This window comes from Notothenia rossii (assembly GCF_949606895.1).
Source record: "Notothenia rossii genome assembly, chromosome: 10".
NCBI lineage: Eukaryota > Metazoa > Chordata > Actinopteri > Perciformes > Nototheniidae > Notothenia > Notothenia rossii.
In genome coordinates this window covers 12,561,176-12,586,896 of record NC_136908.1, presented here as the reverse complement: position 1 = coordinate 12,586,896, position 25,721 = coordinate 12,561,176, and the positions used below count along the sequence as shown (strand labels likewise).

Sequence of the window (25,721 nt, the reverse complement as noted above, 5' to 3'; positions counted from 1 at the left end):
GTAAGAAAGGGTCAACACATTTGCAATTATTAAAAAAGTGCCGTGTGAAACATCTTTTGATTGTAAGTTAATTTCAACTTTTTTCTTAGTTGATGGACAGACTAGCACCATTAATCCCTGATGACATAGTGACTATTGAGAACAACATCAGAGTTTGTTTATCAAACAACAAATGTTTTGTCAAGGTAATTTTCTTTCAAAAAAAATTGGATCATGGAAATGTTCCTTATTAAACAACTTAAGGTCTGTCTATGAACCCTGTGTTGTATTTTTCCAGATTCCAGGTGTCCCAGATCTCATAAGGAAGAACTACTGGAAAGTGGACTTTGATCACAGCAAAGATGGCGCATCCTCACTTCAAAGGAATCCTGCAGCTCTTCCCAGAGTTGGCCTCCAAAGTGGAAACGGAGAACCTGAGCAAAGCATCGAGGATCTGCTCAGCTGTCCCCTCTCCTGAACCTGCAGCCTGCAGAGGGGTTCAGATCAGATGTGAGGTGAAGTCCAGCAGTCCTTTCTCTATTGAATCCCTCCTGAAGAGAGACAGTCCCTCTGCTCGGGCCTCCAGAGCTTCTCCTCTGTCCAGTGTGCCGCTCAAAGTGGTTTATCAGAAGCGACGCTCCATACAAAAAGTATGGAATAAGAAGAGCTTCAGCTGGGACTCTGAGGAGCCTCTCTTCCTTCAGACTTCAGATGAAAGTTCCCCCATCTGCTCAACGGGGGGCAGCACACACTGTGGACTCGCTGCTAGCGGAGCTGCTACACCCATCAGGATGCATGTGTGCACTAAATCCTCATTCCCTGTGTACACAAGAGCCAAATCTGCTCCTTACTTCTCCAGCCCTCACAGCAGCTACATCATTTACTCTGTACCCACTTTCACCCAGGATGCTCTCCGTTTTTATCTGTAAAAAAAGACGCTGTGTTTGGTGTGATACACACTTTCTACTGCACTTTATGTTTTGTAATAAAAGGGGAAAACAATTGAAGCTTTTGGTTGATCATTCTTTTGCTTTATCTAACAGTGAGCCACTATGCATAGGAAACATTAAGTACCAAAAGCAGTTAGAAGCGTATAATGGAAACAAATACAGATATCAGCTCAAGTACAGTAATTATAAAGGTAATTTGTAATGTGTCGACACATGATTTCATACGTTTACTGCGTGTCAGAGAGTGGCTCCTTTGTTCCTTTTAATAACATAGTGGTTCAGATCAGGTGAAAATCACCGACATGTTTTCAAATGCTATCCACTTAAAGCATCTTTGTTCATTTTAGTGACCCACATTCCAGTGATTATCACCTCATTTATCACAGTTTTCTCTTTTGAGCTTTCTTTGTGGAGGGACAGACTGGTTTTGCATAGTATATTAAATATGTATTTAGTTTCCTCTAAAACACTGAATTGGAATCTAGTGACACACACACATTTTCATATAGACCTGGAGGTTTATTATGATATATGTATACATTTGGATTTAACACATTCTTAATGAATATTCTTATTTGTTTATAGTTCAGATTTAGTTCCTTTTCATAAACAGTTGGCCTGATCATTGGACTGGACTGGAGGTGCATTGATGGGGTGGGGGAAATACATTACATCATTAGTTTTTGTTGAGAAACTGACAGGAATCAGATTGTTTTTTGGCATATTATACACTGAAATGGTTCTCCGCTCATCAGACAGCCTTTCAGCATCTAGTTGTATTTGTATTCTCTATCCCCCCTGACAATCATAACAACTTTTTTGTTTACTATTTGTTTCCTCTACTATGGTTAATATCTTTTGTCCACATATTTTCTGCTCTAAAAAACAATTTGTCTCATTTTAAATGTGTGTATAGCTTGCTACATGCGCCAGATTGCCCAAATTCTGTCTTTATTCAAATGCCGAGGGTACAGATGAAGTTAAAATGGCACCCAGACAAAAATTAGAACCTTATAAACAGTAAACGTTTTTAAAAAAGGCTGCAAGTCTCTCACAACATCACATGGAAGGACAGACGACACGGGACAGAGACTATATGAAATAAAATGCCATTTTATTGTTCAGCCGTGTCACAACCTCGTCTCCAAAATAAGCACAGCAGGACTACAACTGGTTCATCAACCTAGCTACCCTTGATAGCACATAAAACTGGGTTTTATTAGACCACCAATGATAGCATTAAAGACTTTTCTATCAGACATCCAATGATAGCATACAAAATAGTTGATAACCTACCAGTGATACTGTATATAAAACACTTGTCTCTAGATTTATCCCCAACCCACCCTCAATTTTACCCATCTCCCTCTTTAGAACATTTGTGACACTGAAATATTGTATGCTTTAACAAGCACATATTAAGAATGCATAACTCTCCATTTTTGAGATTATTATTTAAAAAAAAACTACACAATGTTACACTTTAAGTCAGGGTACATGTCATCTGATTATTAGTGTTCTACACATTCGGCCATAAACCAAAGGAACATTGTATAATATCACTATAACTTAACACTACATGTAATATATACGTTTAAAAAAAAAAGGAAGAAGAAATTACAAATGATTAGCATTGAAGAGAAAATGAAGATGGCTAGTGCGAAGGCAAGCTGGGTCAGTACCATAACAGAGAATGAGTAATACAAAAAGAAATAAAAAAATAGAATAAGAAAAATAGAAACAAGAACTGATAAGAATACAGGCAAGGCTAAAACATGTGTTTCAAACTTTAAGATCCACCTCATGTGCACTCATCCATATAGGTAACCTGCTCCAAGACCTCCATTGTGTGATTCCACATCTCTCTGATACTTAACACTTTCATTTCCCACATCAACTTGCTTAAACACTCCCATGGCAACCATCTTCTTTGTTCTTTTTGTGTCAGGCACTTTCCAAGACCTCTTATTATTCTCTTTACCTTCAACAACTCTACAGGCCAATCATAATGCTGCTTCAGACAATGCAGGTTCCCTCAGCACACAACTGCAAAAGAGCACAGGACAACATTTTCAGTTAGTTGCTTTTTAGATCATTATATTGATACTGTGGTATGGAGAGTTATATTTTGTGCAGTGGCATTATGGCTTACCAATCCTACAGGTCGGTGTCAAACCAGGCCAGCTGGTTGCTGTCCATCAGGTCCTGGGAGTGGCCGAGGTCTGGCAGAGGGTCAGTGTGGTGGCCCAGGTCGGGCAGAGTGTCGGTGTGGTAGTCAGCCCCTTCCATCATGGGGTCCAGAAGGGAGTCCTGGCCGTAGGCTGATGGGTAGGCCCGGTAGGCTCCATCTGAAAAAAACACAATTCTTTTTGTATTAAAAGTGGTGCAAACGGCTCCAAACACACAAAAAATGTTATTCGGAACAAACAAAAATATGCAAATCTTGTCAAATGATACCCATAAGCCCATAAGCAATTTTATTAATTGACTTATCGTACGATAAAAAAAAACTTGATAACTTTTCTGACCTCGATAAATTGCCGTTTACATGCGTGTTTGTTTACATAAGGATGTGACTAGCATTCTAGCCAGGCGCGCTGTGGCTACCGGCCACTCTACCGGCCCGGTGCGCTGCGGCAGCCGGCCACTCTACCGGCCCGGTGCGCTGCGAGGCTCACACACAGCCAGGTCAGGACACTCCGCGTGCAACAGCGTAACAGCCAAATGAATAATATAGAGACAAGTAGGAGACAACGTGTGACTTACTCAAGGGGAATTTGAAGTTAAATGGAATTGGTTGAAAAACCTAATTCCACATCTCCGGTGTGGGAATATTTTGGATTTAAGCCAAATCAACGAGGCGAACCTACGGACTTGAATGAGCTGTTATGCCGCATTTGTTTTTAAAAGGTAGCAACAAAAGCTAGCAATACGATCAACCTTAAACTGCCCCTGAAACACAACTACCCCATTCCATTTTCCCAGCTGGGAGCAAACACAGCAGATGGAGAGCCCCCACCTTCCCGACTTCGTTTAAAAAAAAACTACTGCACTCACAAATGCAATTGCGTTCAATTGTGTTTTGGTCACAAGAGAGCTCTGTTTTCTAGCCTGAGTCTATTTAATTAATTGCTTGGGTTGTGTGTGATTTATTTAATAATTTAATGAATTTGTTTTATTTATATAAATATTATTTGCAATTTCATTTGAATGTTCAATAAAAAAGGATGTACTTGTATTATTATTATTATTAGATATTATCATTATGTCAGTGGTCTAAAATGGTCTACAACGGTGCCGACAATATTCTCGTTTTTCGCAATAATTTCCAGGAAAATGTATCGTCCAACAAAATTAATTATCGTGACAGGCCTATATGAAGGGTTATGCTTTAATAAACTGCAATACTGCAAGCAAGGCAGCAACATATTCAAATAAGTAAAAGTAATGCATGACACTCAAGTTTATCTATATAAAAAAAAAAAAAACCCTATTCAATAGTTAAAAAAAAAAATTTCTATAATTTCGATAACAACAAATCAGATGTTTTTCAAAATCTAGTTCCATAAACCAAAGCATGATGAAATAAGAGGCGAGAAACCGAGGGGGGGGATTTCATTAGAGACAACACAGGCACTCACCATCCTGCCGATAAGCCAGAGGGTCTCCCTGAGCTCCCATATCCAGTCCCAGGTCTCCAGTCTATAAAAAGGCAAATCAGTGATGAGTAAAGCACGACACAAGCCAGCCGACAGAGGAAAATGGATGCCTTTGTTCCAATACTATAGCGCTTTACAAATTGTATACAGTATGCAAAAGTACAGTCTAACATTAGTGTATATAGCATTAAAGCAGTGTTAGTTACTTAAACCTGTTAAGAAGTCTATGCTGTCCCTGATCATAACAGATTTGTTTCATTTGCAATGTATGTGTGCCTATGTGTGTACCTCGTTCCAGGCCATGGGCTCGGTTCTGAACAAAGAGCTGGTCAGCTCCACTGAAAGACGCTTCTTGTAGTCCTGGGGTTTGTCCTCAGACATGCGGAACAGGACAGCTGCAGCATAGGTAGCTACAGGAGACAAAGCACGGCAACACAAGTCAGGTACACCGGGAATACACAAGTTCACAGACCGATCAGAAATGTGAGCAAAGCTTGTTTACTCACCAACACCCTCATTACGAGAGTGCAGCAGCTCAGTGAGGGGGGCAGTGGCTCCTTCAGCTTCAATGGCCTCAGCAGCTTCCTTATCCTGAGCCAGTTCACACAGCACACCTGCTGCCACGCGCTGGATGTTCTCCACTGGAGAATAAAGCAGCTGGAGACGGGGAAGAGCACAACGAAGGATAAGAGTTTTGATAAAGATAGGAAAGTTGACAAATGATAAGGAAAGTTGACAAATGATAATAAGCGTAAAGGGATTAGAGAACCAAAGTTGCAGTTAACCGATTGCCTTTACTCAACAAAGACATTTGAATGGCTGTGGGACAGTCAGTGTTGGCTATAGTGCAGGGATGCAAACACATGTATGGGGGAAAAAGAGAGAACTATTCGAAGCAGAAAAATAACTGCGTAATATACCATCTGACAAAGGCCTGTGCTATAATGCTTCAATTAACTGGTTATATTAACGAGACAGAGATATTAAGTTATAAATCAAGGGTTTTTATTATTATTTACAGCACGGGTGGGGAACCTTTTTCCTCTTGGATTATTAATTATTGATTTTCTTTTTTAAATGTTGAAGTTAAAAGCATCAATCTGCTGCACTTTGAGAGCAACATTAACCTGTTAAACCCCGGGCCTGTTTTTCAGGTTTCAGGCTCGAAAATGACATTCCCAGAACAAACGACCATATCTTCCCTTCTAAAAAGGGTTAAATTAATAATCTTTTTTCTCAAAGTAATGATAAACCTGTCAGTTGGATGTAGAAAAGTCAGATTCAATATAGATGTTTTTTATTTGAAAGAAAATTCAGATTGAACATGGTAAAAAACTGTAAATTATAGTGTCCGTCCAAAAAATATTTTGTACTTATAGTGAAAACTAACCTTGGATGATGGGTTAGTAGACTAAAAGCTTTAGGAATCCAAAGTACAACATATAATAAGTACCCTGTATCAAGATTGATGATTGACAGATTTAGCAAAAAAAAACTCTTCTGGGGCCATTTTTCATATCTCTGGCTCCCCCTGCTGGATTTTGACATGTAACATCTCTTTCTAACCGTGAGAGCCAATGGAATCGAGGGGAACTCCCACATAGTCCTTATTTGGTCATGTGTGTGTATTATACTGCCGCATAGCCAAGACCGGAAGCAGCAGCCACTCTGGTGGCTACCATTAGCAGCTAACTTTTGCTCTGCGATTTTTACATAATAATGGAATTATGGATTATAAATAATTCCAATTATTGCCCAGAAACTTTATCTCCCTAGAAGCTACGTAAAGGTACGTGTTGTGATGTCTGTCTTTGCTTCCCGTCGCAAGTTCGGATCACTCAGTGATGATACTATATACCTAAATAATCTGTGGAACCTCAGCTTTAATCGGATATCTTGTATGTGCAGCTATGATAAGTAATATGGGTACTTTTATCTTGAGTTCTGTGCCAATGTCCGTTAGCATTTTTCGCTAAGGGGTCATTTAGATGCTTCTTATGAGACTTGTGTTTTGTTTTGGTAAAAAATGGTTTATATCGTCAGTTAGCTGAGATTATTTCCGTTAATCTGGTATAACACATTAATAGGTTCTTAAATATTAAGATCCCCTGAGACAGTGTCCTGAAAAAAAAAAACCAGGCTTAACAGGTTAAGAGATCTATGGGTACATCTCTCAACACCCATATGAGACAGAACTGTAAGCAGATTTTTTTCTTTATGGATATTTTACATATCAACTTTTTTGTTTCCGTCATAGTATTTTATACCCGTTTTTCCTCTAGTCTCTTATTTTTTATAAGTAACTATAATGATCATATTAAAGGTGTGCATTAACCTCACTGAGCAGAGGTTATTTGAGCCCCTCAAACTGTCAGGAGAGAGCTCTCTTCCACCTGGTTGTACAAAAAGCTCTTTATATTCGTTAGCATAGCTAGCTAACCAGATGTTAATAAAAACAGATCGCCACTGGGCTTACAACTAAAGACACAGCCACGCAAAAACTGCAGCATGTGTATGGCTCCTTATGGGTACTGCAATATTTGAAGAGCTGGAGCGGCATTCCGGTGCTCTCCGTCAGCACTACACGTTACGCTCAAAGACCCAAAACTCGGTTCTCCACGAATTACACAAGTCGCCCAAATCAGCGTTAAGAAAGCGTGAGGCGCCAAAAAGCGACTAATTTGCATGTATGACAGTGAGATCAGGAGTTTAAGCTTCACCTGGACAAAGAGTGGAATGGTGTTGAGCCCTCTGATGACAATTCTGTTGTGGACATCCCGGGCCAGGATGTGCAGAGCGCCTGTGCATCCTTCCACTATTTCCTCCATACGCACACCCTCCTTTATTTGTTTGAGTGGGGGAAAAGGCAAATTAAACACACAAAAAATATATAGATTTTAAGTACAGAAAGCTTGAAGGATTGCTGGCTTGTTTACACACCACAAACTGCTGCTGGTTTCCTCCCATACTTGTGCGCCTCTGGGTGTCCTGGTGAGCCCTGACCAGCAGTTGGACCAATCGGGGGATGGCGCCCTGCTCCCGCAGAGCGCTGTGGTTGGCTGGGCAAAGAGCCAGGTTACGGATCAGACCAACCGTGGCCTAAAGAGGGGGGAAATGTAAGATATTTGAGTAAATTGGTGTCCTATTAGGAAACGTTGATCTGAAAGTATGAAAAATGAGTAGATGCAGAGATAACAAGGTGGCTAGTGACCTTGATAAGGGGCCAGTGGGAAGGAGGGTGCAGAAGTTTGACCACCACAGGCAGGCCGTAATGCAGGCGCACGGCATTCTGGGCCATCTCAGCATCCTGGTGGCGGGAGGTCAGGTGACGCAGGGCACAGACGGCGGGCTCTGTGATGTCCTCTCTGTCGCCGGCCCTAAGCACTGTTCGCACCAGAGCCTCAATTCCTCCAACCTGACATGAGATGAGATCAATCAGCAGGCGACATAATATTGCATCATTACAAAAACAAGGCTGCCGACAAAGAAGTTAAAGCCGAATACACCATCTAAATTCCAGAGAGATACATAGCTGCGTTCAAAGCTTGTCTGTACATTACATACCTGGCAGACCATGAGTTTGTTACTATAGTTGTTGCAGGTCAGATTGGAGAGGATGCCGGCGGCACATGTCACTACATTGATGTCATCACTGCCCAGCAGCTGCACCAGGGTCCCCAGGAGACCCTCCATTCCCTCCTGAGAGAGCAGAGGACGAGTCAACAAAAACAAATGAGAGGAATGGGAACATCCTAAATAGGTTAGCAGTTTGTTTTGAGCAATTTAACACACTGCTTCTGTTGGATCTTAAAATAGAACCTGGGGGCTCAATAGAAGATGGCATTAGTGATTATTGAGAGTGTGTTGTACCTGTTTAGTGGCGGCATCTGACAGATTCCTCAGAGTCCAGAGACAGTTCTGCACCAGGCGCTGGCTAGGGTCTGTTAGGTGAAGCCCCAAGGCCTGCATGCCTCCTACACACACAAGCCACAGCAAATACATTCATTACATCAGAAGAATTTCACTTCAGAAGCAAACCAAATGTAGACCAGGACCTAGTGTTGTCACGATACCAACATTTTGGTTTCGATACAAAGTCAAGAATTGCGATTCCGATTATTTTTCGATACTTTTCTTAAAAAAAGGGAAACGGTCTTAAATGTAATTGTGCTTTATTTCACACCAGAACCATAACACAAACTTTTAAACAATGATAACAATAAACAAAATAAATGACAAGAATTCGTATTAAATAAAATTAAGCATCATCTCACACAACTTTTTTGTTTTATAAAATATATATTTTATTAACATGTACATGTCATGTAACAGTAATATAAATAATTATTGACAAAATGTATATTGCAGATGTTAGCCAGATTGGTAAATTAGCTAAAAAGATAGCCATATTAGACAGTTATCATTGCCATTAATTGCCTCGTTAAACTACGAAAACGTTCGTTTGTCACAAAATAAATTACACTTGTTTGACTTAGATTTGAGGGCATGGGCTTGAGCATGATGTAATTATGTTATCACATTCACTAACCTCTGTCTTTAAATTCTTTAAACAGCTCTGGATGCCGGTCGGCGGGTGCTTAGCCAAGTTTGATGTGTTGGTTCCCTTGGTTTGCAGGGATCTAAAACATTTCTCACAGACAGGCCTCGTGGTGTCCGTAGGCTTGCCCTCACTGTCAGAGATATAGCTCAAATACTTCCAAATTTCGCTTCTGGCGTCTTTTTTGTCAACAAGCCGAGGCGCAGCGGCAGTTGCACTCCCACTTGCAGCCATGCTTCTCGTTTAGTTTTCTCACATGCTCTGGCAGCTAGCGCGTGGCCGCGTGCACGAGAGAGGGGAGGGACTTAGAACGTGCTTGAGAGGGGCGGGACTGCAGGCACGTCTGCAGTGCAGGGAGTGGAAGCAGAGCGCTGAACACACACGGCTCTTATTAAAACGGCGCTTTCTCACCGAGTACTTTTCCCCGTCATTCTTAAAGTACCGATACTAATGAAACGGAGGAATCGTACCGTTTTTAACGGCAGGGTATCGCGGTACCTTTCAAGTATCGGTACACCGTGCAACACTACCAGGACCTAAACTATTTTTCAATGTAATGTAATGTTTGTACATACCAGCCTCGACGATGGCAGGCTTGTTGCTGGAGCAGACAGAGAGCACCTTGAGCACTCTGCTTGTGGTCCACAGCAGCTTCTCGTATGTGAAGGTCCTCATGATGTTAACCAGAGCCTGGGGACCACCGCTGGCCAGAATGATCAGCTAAAACAAAGACAGGTTCATGTTTAGTAATGTTACAACCTACTGCCAGCCAAGTGGCATCACTAGAGACATCAAGGGCTTTTAAAACGGGATAGTATAAATCTCTCAATACCTTGCTTTCCTGGTTGCCATATGCAAGGATCTGCAGGCAGTCAGTAGTGATTGCCAGGAACTTGACGTTGGTGTTAGCCAACAGGGCCACCATCTTCTGCAGACCTCCAGCCAGACGCACTGCCATCTTTGCTCCTTCCTGGTGCAACAACAGGTTGTGGAGAGTGGTGATGGCGTAGAACAACACACTGTCCACTGGCGAGCTGGAAAATGTAAACAAAAAGTTTAGTCAGACAACAGTGCAAATCTAGTGTTTCAGATAAAACAGTTATCACACAAACTATTTAATAAATTACAAGTGTTGGACATATTGGAATATGTTATCTTGAAATAAATGTATAGTCCCTGGGAGACCTTTTGTACATATCGCAAAAACAAAATTGAGTTCTTTGAAACACAGTTTTCAGTACTGTTCACATCTGGCCAAATAATACAACATCCGAGGAACAATTAAAATATTGAACATATTTTTGGATCTGCATTCAAATGTATTTTGTGATAACCCCCTTTGTAGTCTAGTATAATCAGGTAGTTCATCATCTCAAGCTACTCTTTCATCCTGCGTATGTGGTGGTAAATGTGGTAATATGATTCCAGCTGCAAATTCAAAGACACACGGGACATCCAACAGGTTGCAACTTGCCAGCCAGCAGAATAGCTAGCCAGTGTGTGTTTGGCTTTTCGTTGAGGTAGAACAAAGGGCATTTACGAAGAGTAAAGTAAAAGGACGAAGACGACCTAACAGTTTTCAATGTGTTGTAGTGTGCAGGTTATGGCTGGCCAACCAGGCTGATGCAGCCATTTGAAGGCTTTACTTTTAAGACAGTCTGTTTTTATTTACCGATAACTGGTGTGCGTAATGATGATTGATAGGCTTATAGATGGTACATTTTTCTTTGTGTCCAGCATTAACAAGAGGAGGAGTTAAGAGAAAAGAAAGGGGGCCGCTAAGGGGTGTTTGAGACACAAAATGAACAAAATGTACATTTATCAGTCTGCTGCACTGACAACTATCAATCACTGATAAAGCCCAGTATTGTACAACAATAACTTGAGCAGCAAAGAAATCCAACACAAAGTAGCTATTATTTTAGGCAGACAACACAAACTACTCAAAAACAGCTTTTTTCATTATTGTTGCTCGCATTAGAACCATTAGGCTGTTTTCAGTGCTGTAGAGCTCCACAACTTCTTACCCAAGCATCTTAACAAGAGCAGGAATGCCTCCAGACTTGAAGATTGCGAGGAGCCCCTCACGATGGTGGGAAAGGTTGTGTAAGGTGCCAGCAGAGCAGCGAGCTGTCTCCACATCCCCAGTGTTCTGCATAGCACGTACAACGGCCGAAACCATTTGTGGCGAGCGCATCAGGGCGTGGCGCGATGCCTCCTTCTTGGACAACTGATGCACCATCACAGCTGCTTTGTTCACGACAACCTGGGAAATAGATTTGTTTTGGGTTAGGGAAGCATGGAAAAGGAGGGGATGTATACTGCATTGCCAATGACTTTAATGATACCACAGGTGTTTGTTAATGTGATAATCACTTATTGGTAGCCATACCTGGTCCTCGTCATTAAGCAGTTTGGTAAGCTCAGGGATGGCACGAGTGGCCAGCTCAGCATCATCTTGATAGTTGATGAGGTTGACCACAGCATGTTTCAGCATCTGAGAGGGCTCCGCCAGGCGCTGCACTGCTGTGGGGTGGGCAGCGTCCAGCTGGGTAGGTGAGATCTGGATGCCCTCCTCCAAGGTCTCAGGGAACATGGCAGCACGCACGCGCTGGGCCCGGGTCATGGCATACCCCTCCATGTCTGAAAGTTATGCAATATGCCGATTAACTATAGAAATGTCTCGCACATCAGAGATGTATACAATTGATGCCGTAGAAAACGTTGCTTGTATACCTGTAGGCTCAGGAGTGAAGGGCTGGTTGAACTCCCAGTCGTAGAGACCTGGATCATCCTCCTCGGCATCAGGGTTTCCCTTGCCACTCAGAGATGGAGCTGAGGTTGTTACCCCAGACTGAATTCCTGAGTCCAGGTAGGACTGCTGCTGCCACTGGCTCACTGCAGCCTTGCTGTCTCCCATTGCCATGTCCAACTCCATCAAATCAGCTACACAAAATGGGGAACACAGGGAATTACAGATTAGGAGAAGAATTATCTGAACTTTCTAACACTTTTAATTAGTTTTTTTTAGCTTTGAGCTAAACATAATTTTTCTTGAAAAGGTTTTAGTAATCTTATAAATTACAAAACGTGTAATCTTAAGTAAATGCAGAGGTGAGATATGGGAATTAAAGAAGTTAAATTGCCATGAGAATAAAGAGGCCCAAAAAGTTTGAATCATGTTGAGGCAAAATGAGGAAAAAACAACAAGCAGAGAAAAAGCTTTAGCTTCTCTATACCTGGTGCCCTTAGGTAATAAGCATACAAGGAGAAGTGTTAACATCAAATTCCTCTTTCAATCCCCCGGCCACACTTTTCTAGACAAGAAACTCAGATGTAACAAAGGACGAGTTATAATAACTCTGGGACATGTGCTCACCTAGCTTACGGTGAGTAAGTGACTTCCAAGGTAATTCATGCATTTATGTACAGTAAAAACACAACCTGTCTACACATGAGGAGCAGTGTTCACATTATGTACTTAAAAAGGAAATAAAGTGTTTTTATACTTACACTGGGTAGCCATTGTTCTTGCCTGCCCTCAGCCCGCACAGCAGATAAGTCTGCGTAAAGGAAAAAAGTACACAGGGCAAAATGAGAAAACTCGCAAACAAACTTGAGTTTCTGTTTGCTAAAGCCAACTCCAATGTTTCTTGCGTTTCTCTTACGTGGTCTCAAGAGTAAAACCACTGTCTTCTGCGCTACCTGTACCAGCTCTCTGTGATTCAGACGCTTGTTTGCCTTGCTAACGTAGCTAGGAAGGGAAATGCCGAGCCTCCACCTCCAGCCGAGAGAGCAAAGCAGTGGGTATTTCCAGGCCAGCACGAACACAATTCACCATTCAGCGGCAAAGAACATCAAAGGCATATTTCTCCCCCTCCCCCTACCACGGCCAAGTTCCGACCTCGCAGCTTGGGTTTCCAATGAGAGAAACTACCCCTCCGCCCCGCAATCACTTCCATGACTCCTCCTCTCGTGCAGAGTCTAACTAGGAGCATAACAAAATACCCCAAAAAAATAAGCCCATCAAACTGTACAGGATGCCCTAGTCATATTTTAAGGGCATATCACTTGAGACCGAGGTGCTAGCATGTATTAACCACCATTCCTAGCTAACAGGTTGCCTAGCTTACCTTGATAGCTCGCTTAGCTCCCTTAACGTGCGTAGCTTACTGCTTCACTAGTTAGCCAACTAGCTAACATAAACAAACACAGTTAAGGTCCTTACTTACAAAGCCTAAATTGTTCAGTCTGATCCTGAGACTCAACCAGTAGTATTTTAAGTAGTTTTCGTTACAAGTCGGCTCATCATTTGAATCGTGACTTTCAAGCCAACCCAATGTTTTATTCTGGTTTGATTAGCTTAGCTAGCCAGGACGTATGAAAAGTAGATCCAAGCGCCACCGTGCAAAACCTGCTGTGCTGCCAGCCAAATCAGAAAACCCCACTGGAGCCCCCTCCCTGTTCAACGATGGTTTTCTTTGGTGAACAAACATTGCCGCGATGTAAATCCATTATATTATAATAGCTGCAGTAAACGTACTACCCTTACCAGAGTCGAGAGGTTCTCCGTGGTTCTGTTGGGGAAAATGTTGTTTTTTCTCTTGGCTGGAAATAGGAAAAGGGCTGCTAGGTGAACCACCCGTAGAAGTCCGAACCACACCCGCTGGAGATGTTGCTTCCGCCTGTGCGATCGAGCATCAAGATGGCGAGGAAAAAAATATTCTGCCGCACTCGGAAAAATAGGGCGCCCTTTTAAACAAAGTTTTTAGCTAAATAAACTGTTATTTAACAGACGTTGACAGATATTAATATATTTTTTGTTAAGAGAAGACCTCTTTTTTCATATTTGATCGATTTCATTCAGGTAAATGAAATATGTGTTATAGTGTAGTGGCGGTGAGGACGAGGAGCATTCATTAGAATGGAATGTGATTCATGAGCTGCTGTGATACGATAGAGGCTGAGGGAGTGAACCGTCACAGCACATATTGCACACATTTTTCCAATTAAATAACCTATAGTTTTGCAAACATTAAATGTCACACATCACGTTTCTCATACTTGCACCTGGAATTTTTTTTACGTTTAAGAAACTGCAGTGGTTAAAAGGAAGCTGAAAGATGTACCATATCATGATTGAGTTTGAGTTTTCTATTGAAACCCATAATATAATCATATAACACATCAACCCATTGATAAGAAAAAAACATGGCCACAGTAAGATAATACTGTGCTTTAGGGTAATTGACATTTGATCTCTTATCTCCATTGTTGTTGTTTTTTGTTGACATGAACTGTACAGCAAACTGAGTTTAAGTCATCACTAACTGATTAAAGGTGCAAAGTAAAACGCTATTTTTTATGGCCAAAAGATATATGCTTATTCTTGATATTAATTCAAATTGTGTGCATCTCTGTTTTAGGCAATTCTTTAACAACTAGCTGATATCAAATGTCAATGCCCATGTAGCAATAGTCTGATATTTAGGATTCTCTTAAATTCATCTAGTGTTGTTCATCTACCTCAGCTTCTTAGCATTAAATACACACACTTACAATTGCTGTATGAAAAGGAAATGTCTTGATATATTGAAGGAAAACATTCAAGAGTGTCACAAATAGTGGAGTGCCTGTTCATGTGTCTGACTCATGCCATGGAACAGAAAAGGTCAAAGTCCAGTGTCATAGGGAAATATATTGTTGTGAATAAAATACATTACATATAAAGGAAACTTACTTTCATTTGTTATACCACAACAATCAGTTGGAATATGTTCTTATCATATAATCTCTCAAACAGTGACAGAAATGTTAACGCTATACAAATGCATTGCATTTCTTCATGGAGTATGAATGATAGTAAGAACAGTAATTAGATAGACCCTAATGCCAATGGAAGTTTAATATATATATATATATATATATAAATGAAAAAAAATTCTTCCTTAAACATTTTCATTTATTTGGCTAAATGAGTGGGTCTTATACTTGCAATAAGTCATGCAAGTGCATATTAGGTATACGCTTATATCATTCCAGTCATGAAATTATAATTTTCTGAAGTGTATTCATCTGCAGTGCCCACAAAAAGGCGTACAGGATAACACATTAAAACGAGCTGCCCATAAACCATATTATACGGAGATATCAGGAGAAACAGTTTGGACACAAGACACTGGAGAATTGTCTGAATATATTTTAAATAAATAGTGCACAAAAATGAGCCCCCCCAAAGAGGTTAGAGATCAGAATATGCTGAACAGCAGCAGCCATAGTGCCTACACAGGTGGGACAAAATAACAGGAACCACTTACAATGCAGAAACCCCACAGTCAATACCTTGGTGTGCTGAGGCTCATACATTTAAGCTATCGTTGAGGCTTGTAATAGGCCTCATCAATAAAAATAGAAAAATATATAAATGGCCTTAATAATGGCAATTTATTTAAATTAATAAGAAACAAAGGAGGAGTTATATGAAGATCAACTGCATTTTAAGGTGTTTCTGTTACTTTGTGCCCCGCTGTCCTTTATTGCCCTTTGTTTTTGTGACTGAGGAAGAGCACTGTAAACCAAACAAAAAATGTAGTGTATGCACAAGGTCACTTCACCTTGTGGCTCAACCCCAGGTACCTACTGTAAGTTGAAATGTCGTTTTTATTAATTCCCCATCACAGAATAACTATTTTTTATTTTTGACTGACAAGCAGAGGAATGACTGGTAAAAAGAATGACTGCCTCACTGTTGTAAAATAAAAAGATATTTCATCAAAACAAAAGCAAAGAGAAGCCATTTGGATGAATCCGAATAAATACACCTTTTATTTGACTGATTAACAGATCTGATTATACAAACGCCAACACAGAGCTCTGAAATAACAGGACCAATCAGCGAGACAATGACTGTACATTCTTGGTGTGACCCTCCTTTGTTCTAACCCCCTCGCCCACCCACCAACCAACCCGCCCGCCCGCCCGCCCAAAGTAACTAATAAACTGAATCACTAGTGCTTTTTTTCTGTACAGGTAAAGCTTAGCTACCCACCCACCTAACCTCTACCACCCTCCCTTTTCAGTGCACTGTCTGTTATCTACAGGTTTGGGCAGAATCTACCACAAGGGGAAGCTTGGCCAATGTTAGAACAGGGTGCCATGATGGTAATTAGGTGCACCCTACACAGGACTAATGCTTGAGTCTCAACTTTTATCATGAAGGTTATTGTTTGTCATGTGTGTGTAGTCCATCAGACAGGGCCTCTGTAATAATAGTGTATGCACTGTTTTAAGAGCTTGTAGTGTAAGAGCATGTAATGTTTTTGCCTTTAGGTTGAAATGCAAACAGCCCAGAATCTCTCAACATACAGGTCTAGGTTTAGGTAACTTCCTCAATTCTATCCATCTGTGTCATTCTTTCACACACATATGCAGACACACAAATACTGGTATGTTTGTCCCTTCATCTTAAAAAACAAATCTTTGTCATTTTGTGTCAGGCATTTTTTAGTTCTCAATCTCTTCTTCTGGCCAAGCATGACTTGCCCCACATACATTAAACACCCAATCATTCCTATAGTACTCTAAGTGATGTTTCTTCAACATGCACCCTCAGCAGTTCCTACAGTAAAAACACCAGCTGTACCACCATCACAAGAAATGGATGGATAAAACACCCTCGCTTTCATTCCTCTTATCAATCTTTTTCAAAAACCACTTACTTCTTCTCATCCCAACCTCCGCATCCACATTGGCCCCCTTACCCAATTACTCTCATGTAACAGACAGTCTTGTATGTAACAGTGACAAATACTCGCCCTCAACGCAACAGCCAGGAGTAGAAGAGAGAGAGGTGGGGGAGGGGAACAAGGTGTGGGAGAACGGGTAAGGGAAGAGAGGATGGGTTCTTCTTCTTGAGGAGAATTTGAAAGATGATGGGGATGGAAAACTGTGGGCCAACATCCCTCTTTTCTTCCTGCATCTTTGGGATGGAGTAGAGGGAGGAAGGACAAGGAAGGTGACTGAGATGGAAAGGGGGTTGGTGGTTGTGTGGGGTGGGGGGAGCGCAGGGTTTAGTGTGTTGGCCTTCATGTGTCCTGGCCGTCGGTGGCAGGGGTGTCGTTGGCATTGGGCATGTCAGAGTCATTCTCCCGGCTGGATATGCGGTCCAGCTCTGCCTGTACATCGCTCAGGCCCAGCTTCGAACCTGCAACAGGTGTGGGTGGATACCAAGCAATACCATAACATTATAGTATCATATCATTAACCACAACCATTTTATACAATGCAATAAGCAACAAGGCAATTAAACGGGATTGAAATAAGAGCTGGGGGAAATTAGATAATAGGAAAAGTCATTCAGGATAGTATAATTAGAGTTATTTTAACAGGGTTAATTAGGTTATGTTTCACAGTAATTCAGTAGACTGGTCTGGTTTTGGAAATGTGCTCTTGAGTTAGTTAACATACAGAGACATATTATAATAAAGGTGAAGTAATTTAGCTCAAATTGCCCTGTTTTTGCATTTGTAAATGTTTATAAATTGTAATTCGAACAGTGTTTAAAGTATGATCAAACAGTCCAGGTTTATTGTAGTAACTTAACAGAAAATGATTACATAATCGGTATCCAGTTTAAATATTGAATATATGGAAAATACGTTGAGTATTGGCCATACAGTATAAGGTACTAAGTATCAATTGTCAGTACAAAGAGTCTCAGCTATAATCATGTGCAATGTTTGTGGCAGATATTAGTCACGAGAAATGCAATGCAGCATGCAAAAAAGAAATAGAAGTATGAGGAGGGGCAACATTAGGGGTGGAATCTTGGTTAAATCTTCAGCAGTCAATCAAAATGATCCTGGTATGATTACATTCAGTTCATCCATTTTAAATACTGTCTACCAGAAATGTTTGTAACTTTAACTATGTCTATATCTTAGCCTTATATTTCAACTTGCACTTTTGGGGCCTACATTTCTTATTCTGCATTTACTTGCATCATATTTCTTAGTTTTATAAATATTGAAGGTGAATTGTTGAAGGAGAGATCCAAGATTAGGCAACGACTGCTTCACTGTAATTGCAGTGCATATAATACAGGCTCAGTGGAGGGAAAGGGACAACAGAAATGTAGGGATGCTTCTGAGAATCAACATAGACAAGCAATGATAAACGATATCTCTCACACACACCTTAACGTGGCCAGCATCCTCTGACTAGAACTAGCGCATACACACATTATGAATGATGTTAGCAGTGAGATTACAAAACAGACTGTGAGCTTTGTTAAAAACTAAAATACAGTCACACTACAAAATACAGGCAGGCCTAAAGATGATGGGTTTTAGACCCTTTTATGATTTATTTACCATGCGTTATGTTCATGTCTGAAGAAGAGGAAAGGAGAGTTAAGAGAAAATGAAGGATTGCAGATGGGAGTTGCAAACCATAAAAGAAGCCGAGTAATGAGTAGCTGCAAACGGCATTAAATCCAAAGAACAATTGAGAACTTATTCTCTATCCATAAAACTGAAGCATGGTAGCAACTGTATTCTCACCTGACTTGCGTACTGTTCCTGGAGTGTTGTTACCGCCCCCTGGCGTCCCGGGCCCCCCCGTCCCTGCTTTCTTTGTCAATAGACTGTTGAAGAAGTTGGCCAACACACCCTCACTGGTCTGACCTGCAGCATTAAGGGACCAGAGTTAGAAAAACAAACACACACAAGCAATGCACTAACTCAGTGGTTCCCAAACTTTTTCAGTCGGGCCCCCCTTGGGTAATTAGAAATATTTTCGGGACCTCCCCAACCCGGTTCCCATCTATATTGGTAGGATTAATTGTATATTGTTGTAAAAAAATTACATTTTCTCTGCTAATAATAAGAAGATACAAAGATCCAACCATAATTTTATATTTTATTATGGATTACACATGAACAAAAGTGCTTGTAATAGATACTGTGAATTAATTTGGCCTAATTTAAACTGGTTGGCCTTCTTCCCTGAGTAGTAGATTTTTAAATTCAAATTTCTTTAAGGAAAATATATTAATTAACTACTATTTCTACTGCAGGTTGCAAACGATCACATCACTTTACCATTCCTATTCCACACATAGCTCATCAATTACTTGCAGATCTTCTCAAACCTGGGCTGTTGTTTTGAGACTGCCACTCTCAGTTCATTCTCAATGTTCAGCTTTGATCTGTATTTCGTTTTGATGGCAGCAACAGCAGAAAAGCCTATGTCACACAAGTAGGATGTTGCAAAAGGCAGCATTATGCCCACAGCTCTCTGACCAATGAGATATTTTCCAGCAGTGTTTGTTTACAATTGAAAAATAATAATAATACATTTGATTTATATAGCACACTTTAAAAACAACGTCATCTCAAGGTGCTTCACAAAGCTAAAAGGAGAAAATAATAAAATAAAATAAAATCCCGCGCACCCCGTGCAGTACCTCCGCGACCCACCAGGGGTCGCACCCCACAGTTTGAAAACCACTGCACTCACTGAACCTTCATCATGGGTTGATGGTGTTGATGTGTGCAGCGCTAAAATGCATGACGTACCCGACTGTGGCATGGCGTTCGCTACGTTGGCCGCTGCTGATCGATTACTCGTCCTGGGGGAGCCGGTGGGAGCTCGACTGGTGGTGTCCTATAAACAACCACAGTATTCTTTAAATACTGGAGGGAGCTTTTCTGTATCTTATTAGCCAAAAGAAGAAACAAAATAAAGCACTTACCACTGGTCGCCCTGCTGTCACAGCGGGCTGTTTGGCGAGCAGCGACTGCAAATTAGAGCACAATAGGCACACTCACTCCAATTAGTATTTAATTCACATGTCAGGACCCTCAAGTCAGATTTATTTGGAGTACCATCGAGCAGCAAACCAACTGGCATATAAACAACAATTACTGACCTGCAGTTTTACCAGAAACACTTGGTCATCTTCAGCCTGAATCTCCTTTTCATGTACAATCTGGTGAAAAGCAAGAGAAAAATTAATCATTTCTGAAACACGCTTCCAGTCCTTCATTAGAGTACTACAACAGATGGGAGAAAAGTCTTATGATCTTTGCAGGGATATTGGGTAAAGATTGGCAGTAAAGGACACAATATTACAGCCTTTATAAACATGCTGTGCTGTAAGCTTAGCTTGCCTTAGAGCAGGGGTCGGCAACCTTTCTGATATGAAGTGCCATTTAAAAGAAAAAATGTTATCAGCGTGCCAACGATCGAGAATTATCAAGGGGGGGGGGGGGGGCGTTGAGGAGCTTGACGCTCGTCAACTATCAGCAGGAGGGCGGGGGAGCCTCGCCGCGGGGAAGCAGTGTGTGGACCTGTCAGCGCAACTTACATGATGTCGAATTTAACAAACACATTTAAATAATTGGTTTAAACGGCATAATAGTAAGGACGATCGTCCGTTCCGTGGTTCTCCAGAGCACACATGATATGATATTAGGGTCATGCAGAGTGAGATGAGATCGCTGTCTGTTTAAGAGAGAGAGAGAGAGAGAGAGAGAGAGGGGTGTGGCTTGTGCATGTGTGTTTGTGGATGGTAGAGCGACAGTGAGGGAACGTGTGTATGTTTCTGGAAGTGAAACGAGGAAGCAGAAAAACAGAGGTCCGTCTGTGATGTATTTTGTGAAACAGAAGAACAGCTAAATAAATGCAACGGCCTCCCAAGAACAGCTCGCCTCTCTCCAATCATTTAAGCTAAAGTGGGTTATTGAACCTGAAGCTTGTTGCTTCTGCCCTCCTCGACTACGGTCTGGGAGCTGACAGGAAAGTTCAACACAAAGATGGCCAGTCCGCCCCCTTTGTAGCATATTATTTCGATGAGAGATCAGCAGATCGCCACTGGGCTTTCAACTAAATACACAGCCACGCAAAAACTGCGGCATTTTCTACAGCTCCTTATGGGTACTGCAATTAGTGAAGTGCTTTCCTCCGTGGTGAAACGATCAGCACTGCACCAAGGAGGAAAGCGGCAGAAAGTCACCTGGAGATAAAGAGAGCGGGGCTGCGTTGCGTGCATGGCTTCCTTCTGCAGGTAACGGGGAGACGCGCTCTGGCGGCGGTCTCGTTCAGGATCCGAAAATACAATTTAAATATTTTGCACACTTATTCCTAGTGTGCCACTGGTTACGGTGCCGCGTGCCAGTTGCCGACCCCTGCCTTAGAGAATCGAAGAAAACTTTTTCTTTTTTTACAGGACTCTGTACCTTTCTGACTGGCGGTTTGACTATTACTTCCTCAAAGTTGTTGTCTGCTTTTACTGTCTGGAAGTTCTCATGAAGTATGGCAATCTTCTTCTCATTGTCCCAGCCTGAGGGACTGAGAGAGCAAAGCCAGGGTTACAAAATAAATACAAGTGGCCCCACAGCTGTACAGTATGCAAACACACACACATTAGCAGGCTTACATGAAGACTGCATCTCTTTCCACCACTTGTGCCGGGCAGTGGAAGGGAAAGCCGTAGAGTCTGTGGACCAGATATTTGTACACGATGTCCAGGTTCTTCATCTCCTTCACTGATGTGTAAACCAGAGACGCTCCATCTGACATGGCCGTCAAGAATATTTTCATAGCCACCAATTTGAAATACAGAAGCAAAAATAAAACTAATGCCATAGTGACAGAAAACCTTTTTAAAACAGTATCACTATAGAAATCAGAAAACAGCTTTCACCAATTGCTTCCAGCACACAGACTCTTGGACAGCTAACGCAATAACCCTTGAAAATCTAATACCTTTTCCACATTTACTGGAGAAATATTTTTGTAAAACAGACTATTTCAAGCAATACTGTGTAATCCAAGACCTTTATGAAACTCTCTTTGCAACAAAGCAATATCAACAGCTAAGGCCAAGACACAGCTTGCATTGGCAAGAATATAGCAATAACGGTACTGCTGGGAACTTTGCCTTTGGCCTGACAACCAAACAGTGTTTTGCTGGTCACGTTAGATCTCGATCCTTCATCAATAAAGAGAGAATAAACACCAATATTTATGAATAATGAATGCCTTACATTATTAGCATCTAACGTTGAAACTGTAGTAAGTGGCATTGATCAACAGCTCAACTAAAAACCTTGTGTACATTCAAGTTAAATGTTGTTTTAACACACTTTACATTATTGTGTGTGCACTGTTTTGCTCACTGTTAAAACAATGTTCAGTAAAGGATACACTGCAGACAGAATTGTCGGATGTGTGACTGGATGAAGTCCAGGTGTTCGTCTCTGTAGTCGTGCTCCTTCTCCAATGTGCTGATGGCATCACACTGATGGGAGAGATAAGTAGATGTCAGACACTGGTGAACATGTGTTAGAAGGTGAAATGTATATATAAGTGATTTCATTTATTTTTCAAAGGTTTCAAATATCCACTGCATGACTACTCAACATGAATCATCTTTGCATCATCTTTGAACTGACGTGCATATGTTTTTGGTTGCCATTAATTGATTCAGCAATTTAAGATTTAATGTCGGGAACCTCAAGCAGTGGTTATCAGCTGAGAATCCCGACCACACTGAGGGGGTAGTGTCTGATGTAGAAAATGAAATAAGAGAAAAAAGGACCCGGTACCAAAAGGGAGTGAAGTCAGCCGTATCATGCAGAGGAACTACCTCATTATATTTTAATGTAAAAGTAAAATATGATTCCACACATAAGCGAGTCAGTTAGTATATACCTTGGTGCAGACCACCACCACTGGTATTCCCAGGTTGTGTGTGAGTGTGTTGTCTCCTAAGGGCAGCAGCACACTCTCCTCGTCTTCACTCCTCCTCTGCGGGGTGCCATCGTCCCCACTGCCTGGCTCTGTGTACTCCTGGAACTGTTTTACAACTACACACACACACACACACACACACACACACACACACACACACAGAAACAAAATGTTCCAAAACAACGATAAGCAAATAATAGGACCTGACTTTATCATTGTCATACCTTTTCTTTAAAAAATTGAAGATGAAAATCTTTAAAAAAAACATTAATAAAGAGGCTTCTTTGTGTTTTTATACTGCCAAGAACCTTTCAGAGAAAGAAACACAGACACATACAAAAAATGTTCAACTTTTTCTACTCGTCAGCCTGCCTGCTGTCAGTATGACTCACGTCTTTGCTCCAGCTCCCGCAGCAGTTCCGGGGCAACCCGGAGTTTGTCGATGTGTTCCCTAGCAACGGCGGCCCACTTCTGGAGAGAGTCCAGGGCGTTCCAAGGCCGCGACATGTCAACAGTTATCAGCAGCACCGTGTTGTCGATCGAGTCCACTGGCACAGCTACTCCCTGCAGACCTTTGTGGTAAAGGTCGCCGTCTAGCACCCAGGCATTACACCTGGTTTGGTCTAAACAGATCAAAATAAATACTTTAGAAGTAGCCTGAAGTGTGAAAAAAATAAACACAAGACAACATGGACATGTGTAGCTCTATGTATAAACTGCAAGCCGCTGCTGGTTACCATCAATGTCGTCGTCATGGACACTGAAGTAGAGGTATTCCAGGCCACGCCCTTTCATGAATTCTTCAACCCCCTGCATCTTAGCAACCAAGGCGGTCTTCCCCGAACCCACCTCACCTAAACAAAATCAGTCAAGAGAAAGCAGAATTATTGATAGAGCACAGGTTATGGGTAGTAGCCCTATCAATGCCAGCATGCCCTGCTGAAATTATGCCAATATAGCTATTAAGAAATCATTACTTCTATAATAAAGGAAGGGTTGCACCTAAAGATTAACCACATTAACTCATAAACTGACAAAACCTCCTGTAATTCAGTCATTAGTCATTGGTTAATAAAATGCAAAAATGGTAAAAACAATTGATCCACATGCTTAACTTAACAAAGATAACAGAGATATTTAGTTTACTATAACAATGGACAGAGAAATAAATCAGAACCTTACATTTGAGACGCTAAAATTAGAAAATGTTTGGCAATTCTGCTTGAAAAATGGCTTAAGTGATTACTTGATTAGCAAAATAGTGGTAGTTATTTACTGTTTATCACCTAATTCATTAATCAACTAATCCACACAAATATACTGTAAACAATCCACTTGACTAGACCCATGCAGCTTTATAATACATAGTTTGCCAGCAACTATCGACAACAGAGTGTATCTACACTTGTTGTGGCATTACTGAAAGCCTCAACACTGATAGCATGACGTTATTATTGTTTATTTAATAAGTAATAATTTATGCTGCATCCATTTTTGCCCTTTGCCATAATACGTCAAGGGGACACAATGCACCATAAAGCAGGGCTTGCTGATGTTGTAAGAGATAGCATAACAGACAGACGCTTCGGTAACCAACTCGATGATTAGCTTGAATGAGTAGCAGGCTGCGGATTATCCCAGGCGGTGTGTGTGTGTGTGTGTGTGTGTGTGTGTGTGTGTGTGTGTGTGTGTGTGTGTGTGTGTGTGTGTGTGTGTGTGTGTGGACAGCAGCGGGACACGAGGACAGAGCGAGACGGGGAGGCTCCCTTTCTGCTTCAGCAGCATAATACAAATAACACACACACACACACACACACACACACACAGGGCTGACGATGTGTCTTGTTGCCTCAGCATCATCTTCACCTAGCAGCAACTAGCATCCTTGAATGCTAGAATGACTTGCAGTGTTTCAAGGCGGCCCGATTCTCGCTTATAAGATAATAAAAGGAGTCAGTGTGTGCGTGTGTGTTTGTATGCGCGCACCCGTGGCCGTGCTTTTGTATTGTAGGCGCTCTGGAAAATACACCCGTCTTTCTCTGTTAGCCGACGCACCCGCTACCAGGCTTTCACAACACAAAAGCACAATCAAAACCAAAGCAAGCTAGCTTAGCCAGCGAGCAGCATTAAGTCTAGCAGAATGAGATGAGCAGCACGCTAACGTTGCTTATTGGCTAGCCAGGAGACTGCAGACACCCACCCATGACCAGGACATTTCTCCCCGACGGTAGCTTAGATCTTGAATGGGTTGACACTTCACTCAGGATGGTGGACCTGCAGACAGAAACATTAATTAACAGACAACAACTGAAAGCGAGCTAGTGCTGCTGTGTCACCAGTCAGTGTGGTGCTGATGCTAGCTAGCCTCGTTAGCAAGCTAGCTGTCAAACCATCCTCATCCGAGCACAATGGACCCTCTGCGACCACAAACCCTGCTCATAATGAACCAAATGAAGAAACACATCGCTAACCATAAGTCCTGTCCGTCGTCTTCCTCTTGGTTGGAGTTATCCAGTGTGCTTTTAGGTCCAGTTGATGTGGAGGATAATAATGCACTCCTCCCTGAAGTCGCCATCTTCGCAGGGCTTGTAAACCGTGCAGCAGAGCGCCCGGATGTAGCAGCTGAGTGCTAAACTAGCCTCAGCCTGGTGCACCCTCCGCACGCCGGGGCCGGGGCGTGGTCCGCGCGCACAAAGCTGGGGTCCCTGCCCCAGACAGGCATGATCTCATCCGCAGGCACAGATCTGGACCGACCATCCACTGAAAGTTAAGTTCAGGGAAGAGTATAACTAAATATTATACAAGACATAAATAAATAAA

At 41.7% G+C, this 25,721-nt stretch overlaps 2 protein-coding genes across 5 annotated transcripts; both read right to left on the bottom strand.

Annotated features, from left to right (window-relative positions):
- Positions 1-2,026: 2,026 nt before the first annotated feature.
- Positions 2,027-13,869, bottom strand: LOC307023259 (catenin beta-1-like). 3 transcript variants are annotated; one of them, XM_079656419.1, is made up of 17 exons: positions 13,699-13,869; positions 12,660-12,709; positions 11,883-12,092; positions 11,539-11,789; positions 11,174-11,412; positions 9,979-10,180; positions 9,722-9,866; positions 8,459-8,562; positions 8,153-8,287; positions 7,800-8,003; positions 7,529-7,687; positions 7,309-7,428; positions 5,095-5,245; positions 4,877-4,998; positions 4,571-4,631; positions 3,082-3,277; positions 2,027-2,975 (listed from the first exon to the last, which is right to left on the bottom strand). In XM_079656419.1, exons 2-16 carry the CDS (start codon positions 12,670-12,672, stop codon positions 3,087-3,089), a joined length of 2,307 nt encoding a protein of 768 aa, XP_079512545.1. In that variant the 5' UTR covers positions 12,673-12,709; positions 13,699-13,869; the 3' UTR covers positions 2,027-2,975; positions 3,082-3,086. The 3 variants fall into 3 exon arrangements, with proteins under 3 accessions (XP_079512545.1, XP_079512547.1, XP_079512546.1); XM_079656421.1 differs by lacking the exon at positions 13,699-13,869 and adding an exon at positions 13,379-13,512; XM_079656420.1 differs by lacking the exon at positions 13,699-13,869 and adding an exon at positions 12,815-13,013.
- A 2,264-nt stretch (positions 13,870-16,133) lies between these two features.
- dync1li1 (dynein, cytoplasmic 1, light intermediate chain 1) lies at positions 16,134-25,585 on the bottom strand. Of its 2 annotated transcripts, XM_079655306.1 has the most exons (14): positions 25,373-25,585; positions 25,102-25,175; positions 23,639-23,755; positions 23,294-23,524; positions 22,863-23,017; positions 22,356-22,449; positions 21,586-21,721; positions 21,386-21,497; positions 20,077-20,136; positions 19,900-19,944; positions 19,724-19,811; positions 18,707-18,829; positions 18,518-18,535; positions 16,134-17,349 (listed from the first exon to the last, which is right to left on the bottom strand). In XM_079655306.1, exons 1-14 carry the CDS (start codon positions 25,474-25,476, stop codon positions 17,231-17,233), a joined length of 1,476 nt encoding a protein of 491 aa, XP_079511432.1. In that variant the 5' UTR covers positions 25,477-25,585; the 3' UTR covers positions 16,134-17,230. The 2 variants fall into 2 exon arrangements, with proteins under 2 accessions (XP_079511432.1, XP_079511433.1); XM_079655307.1 differs by lacking the exon at positions 18,518-18,535 and having other exon boundaries at positions 16,136-17,349; positions 25,373-25,578.
- Between the last annotated feature and the right edge of the window lie 136 nt (positions 25,586-25,721).